Here is an 18,415-nt window from a genome sequence, read left to right as displayed (position 1 = left end):
ATTTATTAATTCAACTCATTGTTTTATATACAAAAACTTCCTATATTTGACCAATCCCTTTTCGGAAATAATTGAATAGAACAACCCAAACAATACATTAAACCAAAACATATCATGTGAGAATGTAAAAGAAATATATTTTCAACCAAACATATCACCTTATATTTGTATATACACCCAATATGCAATCCCACAACATAAGCGTCGATAGTCATTTTTTAACTAAATATTTTGTAACTTAATTGAATAATAAAAAAATTGAGCTAAATTGAAGAAAAAAGAGAAATTATACAGGACCGACCACTTAATGGAGTTGACCAGTCCCCATCCTCCCTATTTTTTTGCACATGTATGAAAAACTTTTGGCGCCACTTTGATAGCGGTTGACCGATCCCATGGCACAATTGACTGGTTTAATTAGATTTTAAGTTTTGAATTTCTTTTCATTTAATTGGTTTGTTATTCTGTATCACATCTCTTGACCATTGCCACGTGTCACTGTCAGGCAATGGGCTAATTAATAGTTGTTAGTTGGTGATTTTATTAGTTTAAATTTTAAAATTTTAAATTCAAAATTCCAACTTCTTTTCCCTCCAATTTGCATGGTTGTAAATAGACCATGCAAGAGTTAATTGCATAGGGAAGGTAAAAAAGCAAAGGGGTTTGCTTAGTCTTAGCATTTGTTTGAAGGACTCCGTATCTTACTAAGCACTTTTATCAAAAAAATAAAATAAAAAAGTAATGTTTGACTTATATTGTAATAGGTACTTATTATGAAAAAAAAATTGTTTTCCATAATCACATTGTCGATATTTTTTAAGTAAATTTTCAAAGACAGGGTTAGTCTTGTGAATATAAGAAATTTTAATTGCTATTTTTTTAATTTGAAAAAATATAAGAAGAAAAAGAACCATCTATTAATTTGAATTATTATTAAAAAATTAAAAAATACTAATTTAATTAATAATATTATTTTAACACAAATTAATATGATAAAACATATGCTAAAAATATACATTAATAACAAGATTATTATTAATTAAAAAAATAATACTATGTTATTTTTAATCAATACAAATATTTAAATGATAACTAAAAATTAAAATTAACATAATTATTGTTAATTAAAAATATTATATATTTAATTTAGAATATGTTATAAAATAGTCATATATTGTTTTATTATGTATTATAACGTATTAATTATTAATGAAATATAATTCAATTTTGAAATAAATAAAAAATTCATCTATAATTTCAAACTAATGTTAAAAAAAATTAAAATTAAAATTTTAATTTAATTTCTGGTACTATTTTTAACATACATTAATTTGATAATCATGAGGTATCCACATAAATTACTAATAAGATTGTTATTCATTAAAATGAATAATATTATATTTTATTAAAATTTTTAATTATTAATTAAAAAATAAATATAATTATCAATTAAATTTTAATGATCAAATATTAATATTTTTATTTAAAATATATTATAAATTAATCATATAATATTTTATTATAAATTTTGACATATTAGTTTAAAAAAAAAAAATAGTTCGGTGCACAAAGCTCCCGTGTATGCGGGGTTTGTGGAATGGGTGGATTACAATGGGTATATAGTACACAATCTTACCTTACATTTTTTTGTAAGAGGTTGTTTCCACAATTTTGACATATTAGTTATTACTGAAATATTATTCAATTCTGTAATAAAGAAGAACCATCTATTAATTTAAATTAACATTAAATAAAATAAAATTTTAATTTAATTAGAAATATTATTTTTATCATAAATTAATATGATAGTCATATGTTTTAAATATGCATGAATAATAAGAATATTCTTAAGAAAAAATAGTAATCTTTTATTATTTTATTTAATAGAAAATACTTATATGTTAATTAAAAATAATTAAAATAATTATTAATGAAAATTTTAATTATAAAAATTTAATTTTTTAGTTTAAAATATATTTAAAAATAATTACATAGCACCCTATAATAAAAGTAAGTAACTAAATATCACTTATTTTAAATACAACAAATTACATCACTTATAACTTTTAGCATTTTTCTAGTTTAACGTTTACTATCAACACCTATTGGTGCATGTTTATAAAATGATTTTCATTTCAGAGCTTATTCCATTTTCCATGTTATTGAATCTTTCTATCTTTTCTTAAATTTCCTTGGGGTGACAGTTTTCCCTTGTATATTACATTGGAAAGTAATCTTCAAATCAATCTTAAGCATTTATCTCAAGTTTAATAGCATGTCATATTCTTTCATTGCATACTTGCTATGATATGAGTTGACATGAAAATCTTGCTTGATTTCTACATATGCATGATAATATTGAGTGTTAGCATATAATTTAGAATCCATTTAGAGTAAGATTGTTTTTGATAAAAAAAAATTGTATACAAATTGGCATAATATAGAATCATGCAAGCATTGATCGCCCTTTTTATAGTAGTTGATTGGTCTAACCAAAAACTAAGTCATCTTTTCGGACGATCTAAGATATTTCAAGATTTATATGTTATTTGATATTATTGGTCATGTTTTTTGATAATTGATTTGTAAAAGTTTTACAATTTTTCACTTAAAGAAAAAAAAAAAAAAACACACACACACACACACACCATTTTTCAAGTTTTATGGTTTTTCCACTTAAAAACCAAAAACCATATTTTATAAAGTTTACCATTTTAATACACTATCCATGATGTGACTATTTGGTAGGTTAAAAAATTTATTTTTGAGTTTTATGACTTTTTAATTTAAAAATCAAAAGTTGTTTTTAGAAAATTATTCTTTTTATAAAATACTCATGATGTGGCAATTTTGATAAAAGAATGTCTTTCAAAAAAGAAGGTTTGCAGTGTTTTCAAGGTGAATTTAAGAAGAATCAAGTTCTTTCATTGAAATGTTGATTTTCTAAAATTTGATATTTTTTAAAATAAATTTCAAAAAAATTTAAATTAAAACTTAAAATATTTTTATGTACTTCAGATGGTTTGATTCCTCTTTTCAGAATATGTAAATAATTTACTTTTTAAATTTAACCATAACCAAAAAAAAAAAAAAAATCGAAAAGTATTTTTATGTTCTTATTTAATTTTTAACAATTTGAAAATGTGTTAAAGTAGTAAGGTCTCTATAAGATTAAGTATTTTGCATTAATCTTATGGAAGTCTTTTCAAAGGAAGTGATATAACATTTTGCAGAATAAAAATAAAAAGGGAAGGCTATTATTTGTAGGTGATCTGCAATCCTTTAGGGGACGATCAACTCACCCTACCTAAAAGCTAGGCAGATCAAGGCTGGTCGATTGGCCTCTAAGGAGTGGTCAACCGACCTATGCAAATCTCCATTTTTCAAAAATTTTAATTAAATTTATTTAAGAAAATATATTTTCTTTAAACCCTTTTATGATCTATATAATTATATAGCTATATCGAGGTCAAGTCTTGGATCAACCATAAGGTTACTCCTTTGTGACCAGTTGGTTATGAGTTCAAGTCTAAGAAAATAATTCTTCTACATAAAAGTAGGAGTAAGACTGCGTACATTGTGACGACCTTCCCCTTACCCTCGTAAATGCCCTTTATAATTATGTAGCTATACCCTAATCCATTATATATAGTGGGTATGAGTTGGCTAATGGGTGTGAATTATAATTTTCACCATAATCTGGATGCCCTTTATAATTATATATGTATGCCCTAATCCATTATATATAGTGGGTATGAGTTGGTTAATGGGTGTGAATAGTAATAACAATGCATTTTGCCGTCATAGAGTTCGAGCCTTGAATTTTGTATTGTGAAGTTTGACAAAAGAAAAATTGAAGATCTATCCACATTCATATCCATCCACACATAAACTAATTGACTAGTATTATGTAACTATTTCCTAAATTTTATTAAAAATCGATAATTTTTATTTAGTGACTTTTTAAAATTTTTAATAATGAATTAAACCAAGTTTGGTTGTTTTCACAAAATGAAAATACTCATTTTTGTTTTCCATAGCATTTGCAAGCACATTTATCTTACTCACATGCAATTGATTTTCTAAAATATACACAATTACAAATTTGAATCACATTAGTCTTAGATACAATTTGTTCCGCCATGCCGTATGAGTCATTTACTAGTACATATCATTATCATAAGAATAATTATATTTTGAATGTATAATTAATATATTACAATGCATAACAAACAATATATAACTATTAAATTATGTTGTATTATTAATTGAAATTTTAAATGTTTTTAATGAATAAATAAACTAGTATGTATGTTAATTAACATTTTAATTGAATGTTTTTTAATATTATCTAACAAACGAATCAACTAACAATATAATTAACATTTTAAATATTTTATAATTATTAAATCATATTAACATTTAAATTAATTTTTATAATTAATATTTGTAATGAATATATTTGATATTTAATATTTGTCAAATTAATAAATATTTGTCTAGTTCAAAAAATTAGTTAATATTTTTAATTAACATTTTAATAACAATATAATATAATAATTTTGTGTTTATTCTGTTTTTATTTCAATGATATTTTTTCAGTAATTCATCATTAGTTTTTAATTAAGATTATCACAGTTATAAAAAAATTAAATAGTATAAGGGTATTTTGGGATATTTGTGGATAATTATAAATATATTTTAGAATAATTATGAATAGTGATGAGAATAAATTTAATATAATTATGAAGATATTTTAGAACGATTACAGGTAATTAAAAATATTTTAAAATAATTATTATTAGCGATAGGATAAATTTGACATTTTAGAAAAGGTAAGGGTACGAGTATAATTTTGGGCGTAGCGTGGCTTGGGAACCACAGTTTAGCTTAGCTGCTTTCCACCGTCACAGTTTATAGTTCCAAACATTGAATAATTGAGTCATCTCATGATAATTAAAGGGTCCCAATTCCCAAATTACGCGACAATCACGGAAGCACCGCGCTGCCTTTTCCGTAACGCGGCGACGAGCCATTGGTTCGATCATGCCGACTGCTGCTTCAATTACCAAATTACCCCTACTCATCCCAAAATATTCACGATATCTACCACTACCACCTGCTCGCCATTCTCGCACTTCGCGTCTCATCAGCTCAAGTTCATGACTGCGAGCGACTCTCAGTGTCTCTCGCTCTCTCTCGGCCATGTCTTCTTGAATTTCAGCTGATTCTGTGAAATCTCCTTAGGTTTCACAGCCGAAGCAATCGGTTTTGGCGGAAGAAACCTAGGTTCTGTTTTAGATCCAGTGCGAATCTCAACTAAAAGATTCGAAGAACAGGTTCGCTTTCAATCTACTCAACCCTCTCTTTGTCGACATCGTTCTCAAATATCTGTGTATGTGAAATTCGAAGTTGGGTTTTGTGTTGATTCAGAGAAATTAGTGGTTCCAACTCTTACTTAATATTCTACAGAAAATGGGAAAATTATCGTCTTCTGATACTGATCTTGATGTGTATGTTGATGGATCTGGTTTACTTGCTACTTTCAAAGTTCGTTGTTCTACTTAAACGTTTTAAAGTATGAAATTGGGCTATATGTTGTTAGCTACAGTTGTTTTTTGCTTTTATGCTCCATTTATGCATTTTACAGTTATTGCTATATTTTATCGTCTTCGTTTAGATAGGACATTTATACTCGTTAAGAATGGGTTATTTAATGTCTGCAGTTAATTTCTGGACGTGGCTTTAGATTTGGTGTCTTATCAGGAGATTTTTTTATAACTAGCGGTGATCTGGTATTTAATTTTTGAATTTATGGAGAAGTTTTTATCTGACCAAGATCCAACCTTGTCCAACTTCATGAATTTATGCCTGATTTTGATTCCAAGCTTCTCACTCGCATTTAAAAATGTTTTACTTTTACATTATACTTTTTGTATCCTCTATCCATTTAGAATTATTTTCTGAAACTTAACTTTATTTCAATAGTGTATATTCGAACCTTGGGATGGGATAGGGTTGGATTTGGGATGGGGTCATGGGGTATGTCAGATGGCTTACCTTTTGTTGGGTAGATCTGGTCCAATTAGCCGCTATCTCAATGAACTCAAAAAAGAAGAATACATTGCGGCACTTTTTGCCATTTGATTTCCTGTGTTTGTTTTGTTTTGTTTTGCTTCATTTCCCTGTTTGTTGTCTCTAGCAGGTAGCTCAGGAATATTTGTACCTGGCAACATGGCTATGGGCAAATACTCCCGTGTTGATGGGAGGAAATCATCAAACTATTGTTCAACAGTTACTATCGTCGTATTTGTTGCTTTTTGTTTAGTTGGGGTCTGGATGTTGATGTCATCGTCTGTAGCTCCAGTTCAGAATTCAGAGTTTTCCTCTCAGGCAACTAAAAATGAGCTGAAGCAGAAAATAACTGAGAATGATTCCAGCCAATTTGAAGATAGTTCAGGTGATCTACCTGAGGATGCAACAAAAGGAGACAGCAGCACTGTCAATTCTGATGGAGATAACAATTCTGATGGTAACCAAAGCATACGTGGAAATGAGTCTGAGAATACAGCAGAGGAACCCCATGAAGTAAATCATGTGAGGGAGAACTCTGATGAGAGAACAGAGTCTGAAGGATCCAAGACGGAGGTTGAAAATGATGGAGATATGAAAAGGGAAGATGGGGAATCAAATTTTGGGAATGGGGACTTGAAGTCTGAGACTGAAGAAGCAAAGAAAGAGGCAGAGGATGGTGGAGATGGCGGAAGAGAAAATGGTGAATCAAATTCAGGAGATGGAAATTTGAATACTGAAGCTGGAGATAGTGCTGATTCAAATGCACACGAGCAGCCAGAAGAGACCTCAGGTGAGAAAGGAACAAATCCTGATGAAGGTGATAAGAAATCAGAGGCAGAGGAGGGTGCGGATGAAAGTAAGCAGGAAGATAAAGTGGAAGATCGGAGTGATGAGAAGGTTGAGCCAACTCAAAACAGGGATTCAGAACAAGGCACTGATGACAGCAACAAGGAAGCCGGCAAAAAGGACCAGGTTTCAAATGAGGTTTTCCCTAGTGGGGCTCGCTCAGAAATATTAAATGAAACTACCACTCAAAATGGAGCTTGGTCAACTCAAGCAGTGGAATCAGAGAATGAGAAGCAATCACAACAACCTTATTTGTCCGAAGATCAAAAAGGTTATGGTTGGAAGCTTTGTAATGTTACTGCTGGGGCAGACTATATCCCCTGTCTTGACAATTGGCAGGCTATAAGAAAACTGCGAAGTACAAAGCACTATGAGCATCGAGAGAGACACTGCCCAGATGAAGCCCCCACTTGTCTGGTTCCTCTACCTGAAGGGTATAAAAGCCCCATTAAGTGGCCTAAAAGCAGGGATAAGGTATATCAAAAATCCATAATTCAAATGAAAAAACATTGCTGATTTTATTTTTCTAGTTAAAATAGTTTCTTGAATAATCGTGCAGATATGGTACTATAATGTACCCCACACTAAATTGGCTGAGATTAAGGGTCATCAAAATTGGGTTAAAGTTACTGGTGAATTCCTAACTTTTCCTGGTGGTGGAACACAGTTTAAGCATGGTGCTCTTCACTACATCGATTTCATTCAAGAGGTGTGTTTGTTGTACTTATCCAGTCATCCTGCATTTCATTACATTTATATTTCTTTAGATGGTTTCCAGCTTACATGTGCATATTTCTTTCTGGTTTTTTGATCATGCCAGTAGAAAACCACTAATAAGTAGCATATGATATTGAAGTGCCTAGATAAGGATACAATTTTATTTTTTATTTTTTGAAAAATGGGAAATTGTGATGGATGTGCATAACTTCTCATGCAACTTGCCACAGCTCATTTGAATTCTTCAATGTTCTTTTGATTTTATATGCACAAAATAGTCTTTATTTTATGTATGGGAAAGCATTTTTGTGGAGGTTTGATTAAAGATTTTACCAAGTTAGTGAACTCAGCACAAGTCCTCTATAAAAGTTAGTGAACCAAGAACAAATATGATTAAAGATAAAAAAGTAAAAAATAATAAAAATGAAAATACTGTAATAAGAATAAAAATTTTTGTAATAATTTAACTTAATTATTATGTTTCAAAATTCACTTTACAAGAACAATCTTATTTTGTACAAGACGATTGAAATTAAAAATACTATAATGAGAATAAAAATTGTTATAATAATTTAACTTAATTATTATGTTTCAAAATTCACTTTACAAGAGCAATCTCATTTTGTACAAGGCAATTGAAATTAAAAATACTGTAATAAGAATAAAAATTGCTATGATAATTTAACCTAATTATTATGTTTCAAAATTTACTTTACAAGAACAATCTTATTTTGTACAAGACAATTGAAAAATAGTAAACATATTTGTAAATAGCTTTTACTATTTTTAAAATTTTTTGAAAATTTATGGATATTTTTATTTTAATTATTTAAATCCTTATAATTTTATTTTTTTTTTACTTTTAATTAAAAAGTATGTAGATAATGAATGATTTAATCCAAAAAAGTTAATTCTTGATATTAAAGTATTTTGGCAATAGGCTGCCAAAACAACTGAATACCATAAAATCAAGTTTTTAGTTTTTTTTTTGTAAATAGCTGAAAACCAACGAAAAAATCAGAAACAAAAAATGTAAGGGCCTGTTTGGTAGATATACGAATTTAAATATAATTAAAATAAAATTATACATAATTTCAAAAAAAAAAAAGTGCCAATTACAAAATATTTTTACTATTTTTCATTGTCATGTGTAATAAAATTTTTATTATAAAGTAAAATTTGAAAGCATAATAATTAAGTAAAATAATTATAATATTTTTATTTTTATTATGGTATTTTTAAGGTGTATTATTTCGCAATTTTGTTATTTTAATCGTATTTTTATAATATTATTTGATTTGAGGACAAAAATGAGCATTTTTAATTAAAATTTAATTTATTTTAATTTTATAAATATTAATCATACAGGTTGCTAGATTCTTTTTTAGTTTATGTTTTGGTTTTTTCTTTTCATTTTTGTAATTTTTGATAGTGATACCAAACAATCCCTATACAAACAAGTTTTCGTAATATGTTTCTTCGCTATACGAAAACAAAAATAGAAGACAGGATCAATACCAAAAGGACCCTAAACTTGGCCATGCATGTACTTTTTTTTTTTCTTTGTTAATGTGTATCTTTTCATGTTAGATTGCTACATTTTTTAAAGATTATTATTTATTTTAAACTTATCATGGGTTTCTTTAAATTTGATGTAGACTTTCAAAGTTAGTTGTTGGTAATTTTATATAGATAACTGAAATTAATACTTGAAATGGATAAAAATGCAGTCTCTTTCTGATATTGCATGGGGAAAACGAAGCCGTGTTATATTAGATGTTGGGTGTGGTGTAGCCAGCTTTGGAGGTTATCTTTTTGAAAGAGATGTGCTTGCAATGTCATTTGCTCCCAAGGATGAGCATGAAGCCCAGGTGCAATTTGCGCTAGAAAGGGGTATCCCTGCTATATCTGCTGTTATGGGCACCAAGAGGTTACCCTTTCCTGCTCGGGTCTTTGATGTTGTCCACTGTGCTCGCTGTAGGGTCCCCTGGCATATTGAAGGTGATGTTTGCATCTTCTTTATGTTGTTTCATTTTATTTAAGATTCTCCTCTGGTCTAGAAACTCATTGAGGTAAATTGCAGGTGGTAAGCTTCTATTGGAGCTTAATCGTGTCTTACGACCTGGTGGTTACTTTGTATGGTCTGCCACTCCAGTTTACCAAAAGATTCCTGAAGATGTTGGAATCTGGAAAGGTAAAGTACTTTCATCTACTTGACTGTTTTCTCAAGAGACATGAAAGTGATTGACTATGAAATGGTACCCCTCCTTATTGTGGAATTTGAAAATACAGCCATGTCTCAACTAACAAAGTCATTGTGCTGGGATCTGGTGGTGGTAAAAAAAGATCGAGTAAATGGAGTGGGTGCAGCAATATATAGAAAGCCAACTTCTAATGAGTGCTATGAGAAAAGACCCCAAAATGAGCCTCCATTGTGCGAAAAATCTGATGATCCAAATGCAGCCTGGTAATTATTTTTTGAACTCTGGGTTTTAAGTATGGTCATTGCAATGGCTTCAGTGGACTTTTGATAAATGACTGTCATGAGTCTAATAAATTGTGCACAAAATCCCATGGTGTTTTATGTCTTGTTCTTTGCACTGGTTTCAATGGGTATTTGTAGAACAGTATATGTTTGATTCATGTCTCCTGACTGGGAATCCCATTCTCTGGAACAATATTTATTCTCAAAAGCTCTCATGTGCTGGCATCTCTATTCCCATTTTAGTAGATGGGTATCTAGATACCCAGCCTGTGGAAACCGCCCAAAAAAAAAAAAAAAGAACTGACAGAGAAGGCCCTATTTATATTTTAAAAAATCCAAAAATACACTCACTCATTGTTTATAACCTATTTTCCCCCAAGCTCTAACTCTCCTCTGCATGTACTGTTGCTTTGTTTTCTCTTCATTTTATTTAAATTGTCGTTTCTGATATTGAGTTTCCGATGAGTAGGGAAAAGAATAAATTACCTCATATCTCCCACTGAATAATCTTCACTGCTATTGAGTTGTAAATATAGTAGGGGCACGTACATCTTTTTCTGTCTCTGTACTATAGAGTTTTTTCTTGAATTGGAAATTTAATTTTAGGTATTGTTTTATTTGACCAAACATTAGCTTGGCTAACCAAAGGTAAAATGAAGCATTGATATCTTAGGGATGTAAGTTGGTGTTCAATCATCTGGATTTTGTAGTTAAATTGTATAGGTTCAAAATAAAAAATGAAAATAAGAGAAGAAATGACCTACACATGGTTAAACAACATGCTTGACACACATGTATGAACTGCATACTTATTATATGATTATTATCATTACTGTTATTTAAGAAATAGTTGCACTACTGAATTAGCCTGTTTGATTTATTTAGTTATTTATAATCTTATTTTACTTTTAATTTTTGAGATTGTGTTTTGAATGGCTAATAAGTTTTTAGTATTTTTTTCCCGTTGAATTTTATGCTAAAGTACCAAGTACAAGCAACTATATTTTTGTGAAGTGTTATATATTCAACATGAGGACATTTTTGGAATATATAGTTATTATCTCAATTTTATAGAGAATAAACCAAACATGAGAATCATGGTTTTAGAACCCAAACCGATGACTAACTTGGTGTCGGTCGGACTAGTGGGTCAAATTGATTATATTTACGTGTATATATAGATATACAAATGCATGTATTTGCATGTACTTGTGTGTATTATAGAGAGGGTTAATGATGATGTTGGTGAAATTGATGTTGGTAATTACTATTACTATTATCATTAGAAGTTAACTAAATATTAAATAATATTGAGAGAGGATTTAATATTTTGATTCAATAAAAATATTTAAAAGGGTAAAAATTTGAATGGATTAATAACTACTAAATAATAGTACGATAGAGTTTAGATCCGTTTGGGTTATAGATTTTTTTCAAGGGAAATGCAAGATAAATAAGAAAAAAAAACCATTTTCTATTATATTTTATTTCAATATCAATTACCATTATGATGAAAGCTTGTTCTAATTTGATTTAAAATTAAGAAAAATCAAATGATAATGATGTGTAAAATCAAAATTTTGTTAATATGACTTGTTATATATTTTGTTTTCAGTTTCCTTGATAACCAAGCATGAAAAATTTGGATTCATTCATCTTTTCCTTTCCTTTCTTTAATGTTTTTCAAGTTCTGAATAGGCTTAAGGTGAAAGAGTTCAGAATTTGATAAATTCTATATTTCAATGTGCCTATAAATATCTGCATGTATACACACAACTAGATTTTTTAGATGCACTTGTTATATATATGTGTGTATATATATATATATATACACACACAAGGACTTAAATTTCAATCAAAGCATCAAATTTTGGAAGGTATTGGATTGAAACTTCTGTTTTTGTTTTTGAAAATTTTCAACTGAAATTTTGACTGAAAATTTTGAATTTCAGTAAATTTCAATAGTTTAAAATTTTGATGGAAATTTTGAAAATTTCAATGAATTCAACACTGTAGCTCAAGTTTTGATGGAAAAAAATTGAAAAGAAAAATGAATTTTGAAGTCGTTAACTAAGCATTCCTCCTTATTATTTTATATGTTTTTTTTTTAATAATAAAAGAAAATATATTAAGAAAGAGAATGTACAATCAGAGTGAGGATACTAAAGCCTCAAAAAAGAAGAGGAAAAACAAAAGCAAAAAACTAAAAAAAATTTAAAAAATGAAGTTATCCAAGAAAGCCCCTCTTTAAACCCTTCCATCATAGTTCACCAAACACTTCAAAATCGCTAATTCCCTTCAACCCTTCTTCACTTTAGATTAACCAGCATCAAGCCTAACTTCATTTCCTTCATGATCAGATAACGTAAGGCCCAAGCTATCCAACAAATTCTAATTTTGAAAATCTTTCTCAGTGTATTTTTGAACTGGATTATATTATTATTATTATTATAAATGTTCTTTAATGACTTGCTTGCTTTGCGATATGCAATTTATATGCCCTGCACCCTAGAAGCTTGTCATGCATGCATCTTCTAAATTTATTTTGATTCCAAACTATGCATAGTCATCTATTTTTATGTTTCCCAAAGTTTCACTATAAATTTTTATCATTAATTATAAATTTTCGTCATTTCTTTAAATTGAAATCAAAATCAAATTTTTTGTAAATTGAGACCATCAAAATCAGATGTTAAGTCCTTGTGTGTCTGTGTGTGTATGGATACAGACATACAGATGTTGTGTTTATTTTGTTATCAAACTGATGGTGGGTACCTTGGTAAGGTTTTTCCTTTACACCAGGGAGGTCATGGGTTCTCTCCCAGGTTGTCTACCAAACTGTTTTTTTTCTTTAGTGAGAGGTAGGTCAACCTGGGCAACTCACCGGGTTTGACTGGGTCATCAGAGTTTGGCCAGGTTGACCCTGGGTCACTCAATTTCTGGTCTTATTCCCTTTCCTAGACTGGTGAGTTGATCTGTTCTGAACCAAACGGATTGGACCGCCAGGTGTGAGACTAGTTCCGGCAATGGCAGGGGCTTGTAGCAGAAAAGCAATTGCAGGGGCTTGTAGTAGCGAGAAGCCTCGAGTGAGATGTATGGTGGCCTTGATGGTTGGTAGCTATGAAGTATTCAGGGACAATGGTGGTACCAAAATGGTTGAAAGTTCTAGGTTGTGGAGTTATGATGATCGATTATTATTATTATTTTTTTCTTTCAGCTTCAATACATTAAGAACACATTGGGAATGATCAGTGACGAGGAAGGAGGAGAATAAAAGTGGGAGGATTCTTCAGCTACACTAGTTGATGGGATCAGAAGGGAAGAAAGAGGGGATGGGGGGAGGGGGAAGAGGGGGAAGTGTGTGATAGGGAAAATCACACTCGAGTCAAAGTCATTAATCTCAAGCTTACTAAACTGTATCATATCATCATTATTCATAGGAAATAGGAATTATGAAAATTATGGCGTTGATGGGATCAAATTGAAGAAAAAGGGGAAGGGGAGAGAGAGAAAATCAGACTCAAGTCCAATTCATTCATCTCAAGCCTACTAAAACGTATCACATCATGATTTTTTACAGGAAATAGGAATTATGAAAAATTATGGCTAAACCCATACATTAATTAAAAGGGAAGTTTTATAGAACATCTATAAGACCAACTATGCTATATGGATTAGAATGTTGGGCGACAAAGAAACAGAATATCCAAAAAGTAAAAGTTGTCGAGATGAGAATGCTTAAATGGATGAATGGTATGACACTGAAAGATAAATTAAGGAATGAATATTCGCGGTAAGTTGGGTGTAGCTCCTATAGAAGATAAAAAAGGGAGGGACGACTCAGATGGTATGGACATTTGCAACGTAGGCCACATAGTGCGTCAGTGAAGAAGAGTGCGTTAGTTACTATGGGGGGTAATAGAAGGGGTGGGGGTAGACCTAAAATAACTTGGAAAGAAATTGTGAGTAATGATTTTATATGTCCGAATCTGTCAAAAGAAATGGCCCATGATCGCATAAATTGGCAGAAAAAGATTCATATAAGCAACCCCACCTGGTGGGACTTAAGGCTTAGTTTTGTTGTTGTTGTTGTATGGCTAAACCCATACATTAAAAACTCACATGCCTCTATAATTAAAAGTAACCCCTATGCTAATAATCATTAAAATACTAATTAAAACCTAATAGGTGAAAGCTGAAGTCACTTTCTTTGATTTAGGTCTCCAAATAGGTGTGAAATTGTCTTTCTATAAAAAAGAGTAAGGTTTGAAATGGTCTAATCAAATAGTTGATATCCATCCTATGTCTGTTTAGGAGGATGATATAAGCACATGGCTAGATTGTCCTTGTTTTGCCATAATGATTTGCACTTCCTTTTATCACTCATTGCTGGAGGATCCACTTTGATCTTACCCTCATGCTTCAGAGGTGGTCGCTTTGAAATAAAAAGTGAAAGGCGATATTGTGTTCATTTAATTTGTGTATTGATTTTATCCCCTAAGAAAAATTCTGTGTATTGAATTTTGATGAACTTTAGTGGTACTGCATTATCCTTGGCAAGTGTATTCATGTAATAGTGGTAAATTGGGTTCATTTCTGATATTTATTTGCAACAATCTGGAGTGTTTTCTTTGGAAAACATTATGGATGGAGCAAGAACAAGTTGTGGAAGAAAACCTGCTAGTGGTTTTTGAGATGCCCTATGGAAATAAATTAATTTGTTCCATTTTTCATTGGCATTTGGAGACAATAGCTTTCTTATGAACTATGAAGGCCTTGCTAATGCAGTTATTTGATGAGAAATTATGATGCTGAAATTTGAACATATTTCATCTGTACAGCAAGACAGTTTATAAGTACTCACATATTTAGAAAATTTTCTTTTAGATGATCTTGGATTACAATTGCATGCCTGCTGCAACAAACATAGTGGCACTTTGGATCTCGTTTATCATTTTGAGCTCCTGCCAAAGACAGGAGTGCAATGCCATCTCACATTGGTTTTTTCTTTCTGCGCGTGTAGCTGTAAGCTAAAGCTTTTCAGTCACACTATTCATTTTGCGTGTGTGTGTGTGTGTGTGTGTGTGTGTGTGTGTGGGGTGGGGGCTGGGGGGGGGGGGGGGGGGGGGGGGAGGGGGGGGTGGTAGTGGTGGGGATATAGAATAGTGGGAAATAGTAAAGCATCTGCACCACCTGATCTTGACTAATAAATTTCCTATGCTTCAATCAGTTTTCATGCAAGCAAACAAGATGTGCTTCCATGTAAAGCTGCTATTTGCAATTGGAAGATGTCATTTTAGTTCAAACATTGATTAAAGCTTATGAGTGTATACCCGTGAATGTGTGTTCAGGAATGTTCCATTACAGGCATGCATGCACAAAGTGCCAGTAGATGCATCAGAGCGTGGTGCTCAATGGCCAGACCAGTGGCCTCAAAGGTTGGAAAAACCACCTTACTGGTTGAAGAGTTCGCAGGTTGGAGTTTATGGGAAATCAGCTCCAGAGGATTTTAGTGCTGACTATGAGCATTGGAAACGTGTAGTGTCCATGTCTTATTTGAATGGCTTGGGAATCAGCTGGTCTTCTGTGAGGAATGTCATGGACATGAGGGCTCTGTATGGAGGGTAAGCATTTTCTAATGTTTTCATTTTTCAGAGGGAGCTACCTTGGCAGGTCTTTGTTCTGACACAAAACAAATTGATCCTTATTTATATTTTTTGTAGAGGTGTTGGATGGTCTAAAGTTCTTAGTTTCATTAAATTTTTAAAATTATTTTATTTATTTATTTATTTTGTGAAAAAGCATGCTTCTCATTATCCTGGGTATTTTGTTCTGGAGACCTGGTTTAAATTTCGACATTGTGTTTGAGCACCTTCTTCATTTTGTTTCCGTTGATTGTCAATAGTCACATATGCCCACATAGAACAAAAAAATTCCAATATTATGAGCTGGAACCATATGGATTGGGAGTATTTGACTCCTCTCTTGTTTGCTTTTAAGGCTCCATTTTTGCTTCAACTTGAAACCCCTGGCACAATTCATTGTCAGTGTAAAATATGTTTCTCCATGTTTGATATGGCACAAAATATTCTGAGTTGGAAATTATTTTTACTGGAGATTAAGCTATATTGAGGACAACTCCTAATTAGTTTGGCCATTAGTACTTTTTTATTTTGAATAAGAAACTATTGGGGGCATTATCCGAGAGCCTCTGATTCGACTAGCCTTCCACCTCTGTTGAGACTTCTTATTCTTGTAACTGTTTCTTCCTCTCTTTCAACTGTGTTTCTCTTGTGTATTTACGTGACTGAGTTTTAACAATTATCATTGTTCTGACTACATTGATGGAGTCATTGCTTCTGCCTCCAACAACATTCCTCCATGAACTTGAACGCTTTCAACAATGCCTTCAACATATCTAATGGATTTTCTAATAGGTTTTCTGTGTTCTTCAAATTTGACCAGACCTGACAGTTGGAGAACCCACTTTTGGGTTGTCTTCTTCAAAGCAGACCCCCCAATTAGATTGCGCTATTAGAGAGTCCTTTGGCTGTGACATGTTGTTTAGTCTTATTGCCGTGTGAATATTTAGTTCTTGTTGTCTTCTTCTGACATTGTGTCCAAATTAAGAAAGAAAAAACAACTACTTCTAGCCTATCCCCTTGCATCAGTCGATGAGCATGGCTTTCATTTGTTCAAAAATAAGAATCCAATATTCAATTATTGAAAATTTTGAATTACAGTAAGGAACAAATTGGATCAGTGACTGGACTTCACAAATAATTTAAAACATATAAATGATTTCTGGATGATGGAGATGATTTTACTGAATAAAATGTACTTTTAGTAAATTATTGCAGTTATGAATTTTTAGTGATATAAGCAGTGAAGTTTACTTTTTCTTATACTGATCTCTAAAGTAATTTCTAGAGAGGATCTCAACAACATAGGTGAATGAGCATTGTGATTCTTTTTTTACATGTAAATAAATGGAGCCAAGATTTCTTTTCCTTAGCTGCTATGTACTATTGATCTATTAGTCTAGCTATAAGCTTAATTCCAATTTTGTTTTATCTATATATTCTGATTCTGCTTCCTCATCATGCTTTTAGATTTGCGGCGGCTTTGAAGGACTTGAAAGTGTGGGTCATGAATGTGGTCCCAGTTGACTCACCCGATACACTTCCAATAATATACGAACGTGGCTTGTTTGGGATATATCACAATTGGTGTGAATCCTTCAGTACCTACCCTAGATCTTACGATCTTCTTCATGCAGACCATCTCTTCTCAAATCTTAAGAAGAGGTTATTTGCTAATACACTCCTCCTCAGTTTTAAGCTTTGACAATATCCCTCCAATGATTCTACTGATATATGTTTTTTCCCTGGCAGCAATAGGTGCAAATTAGAAGCAGTAATCGCTGAGGTTGACAGAATCCTAAGGCCAGAAGGAAAGCTGATTCTGCGGGATAATATGGAGACCATAGGTGAGGTGGAGAGAATGGTTAGGTCCTTGCATTGGGAGATCCGATTGACTTACTCGAAGGACAATGAAGGATTGATTTGTGCTCAGAAGACCATGTGGCGTCCCGCAGAATCGGAGACAATTATGTCAGCCATTGCTTAAGCATGATGCTTTCTTTAATTGAACTCTTGAAATTTTGAGGTTGCCATGCTGCTGATGTTAGATATTCTTTCACAAGCTCGGGAAGCATTTAGGAGTGACAGTGGCTTGGTGTTTCCCTAGCCCATCTGTACGTGATTTATGTTATTTATATAATTGGTCCTTATATGCCCCATAGTTTCACCATATTTATTTCCATCTCACCCCCCTTGGATTAAACAGATCTGTCTGAGAGTTTTGATTGTAAAATCGTATTATATGATATATCAATGAAATGTTCTTGAAATGTAAATCAAATTAGCAATCTCCATGGTTGTGCTCTCAGCTGTACTAAAAATTTTTTTTAGGCCCAGAAGGCCAAGATAATGTGCTGGCGCAAACTGCAAACTATACTATCATGAAAAGAGGAAACAGAAAATTTTAGCCAGAACTAATTCACTTTACAATGCTCCATGGGAAGTGACTTTTTGATCATTTTGATTAATAGGTAGCCTAGCTCCATCTTGTATCATTCTAACAATGGTACGCCGGTATGCAATGTGTCGGGTCTTTCAAGGATGATGCCACTTAATGAGCATCCAGCAATTCTATTTTCCAACAGGTGAGTACATATGGGAGCATGGATTTCATCCTTGGGATTTGGATTTTTTGGATTTGTGTAAGTTT

At 31.6% G+C, this 18,415-nt stretch overlaps 1 protein-coding gene across 2 annotated transcripts; it reads left to right on the top strand.

Annotated features, from left to right (window-relative positions):
- The first annotated feature begins 4,987 nt into the window (after positions 1–4,987).
- Positions 4,988–18,041, top strand: LOC131161653 (probable methyltransferase PMT24). Of its 2 annotated transcripts, none has more exons than XM_058117570.1 (9): positions 4,988–5,339; positions 6,206–7,395; positions 7,481–7,630; positions 9,369–9,639; positions 9,722–9,832; positions 9,931–10,105; positions 15,475–15,747; positions 17,236–17,430; positions 17,518–18,041. In XM_058117570.1, the coding sequence occupies exons 2-9, from the start codon at positions 6,235–6,237 to the stop codon at positions 17,750–17,752; spliced, it is 2,571 nt and encodes an 856-aa protein (XP_057973553.1). In that variant the 5' UTR covers positions 4,988–5,339; positions 6,206–6,234; the 3' UTR covers positions 17,753–18,041. The 2 variants fall into 2 exon arrangements, with proteins under 2 accessions (XP_057973553.1, XP_057973554.1); XM_058117571.1 differs by having other exon boundaries at positions 4,989–5,339; positions 6,203–7,395.
- The last annotated feature ends 374 nt before the right edge of the window (positions 18,042–18,415 follow it).

Source organism: Malania oleifera, chromosome 8 (genome assembly GCF_029873635.1).
Source record: "Malania oleifera isolate guangnan ecotype guangnan chromosome 8, ASM2987363v1, whole genome shotgun sequence".
In the NCBI taxonomy this organism is placed as follows: domain Eukaryota; kingdom Viridiplantae; phylum Streptophyta; class Magnoliopsida; order Santalales; family Ximeniaceae; genus Malania; species Malania oleifera.
Note: the sequence above shows the minus strand (reverse complement) of the source record. Positions and strands in the feature narration are given on the sequence as shown.

Excerpts from the sequence above, each read along its gene's own strand:
- LOC131161653 (XM_058117570.1), top strand. The coding sequence starts at position 6,235 with ATGGCTATGGGCAAATACTCCCGTGTTGATGGGAGGAAATCATCAAAC. Across the intron at positions 9,640-9,721 it reads GGTCCCCTGGCATATTGAAG|GTGGTAAGCTTCTATTGGAG; the intron begins GTGATGTTTGCA and ends GGTAAATTGCAG. Across the intron at positions 17,431-17,517 it reads TTCTCAAATCTTAAGAAGAG|CAATAGGTGCAAATTAGAAG; the intron begins GTTATTTGCTAA and ends TTTCCCTGGCAG.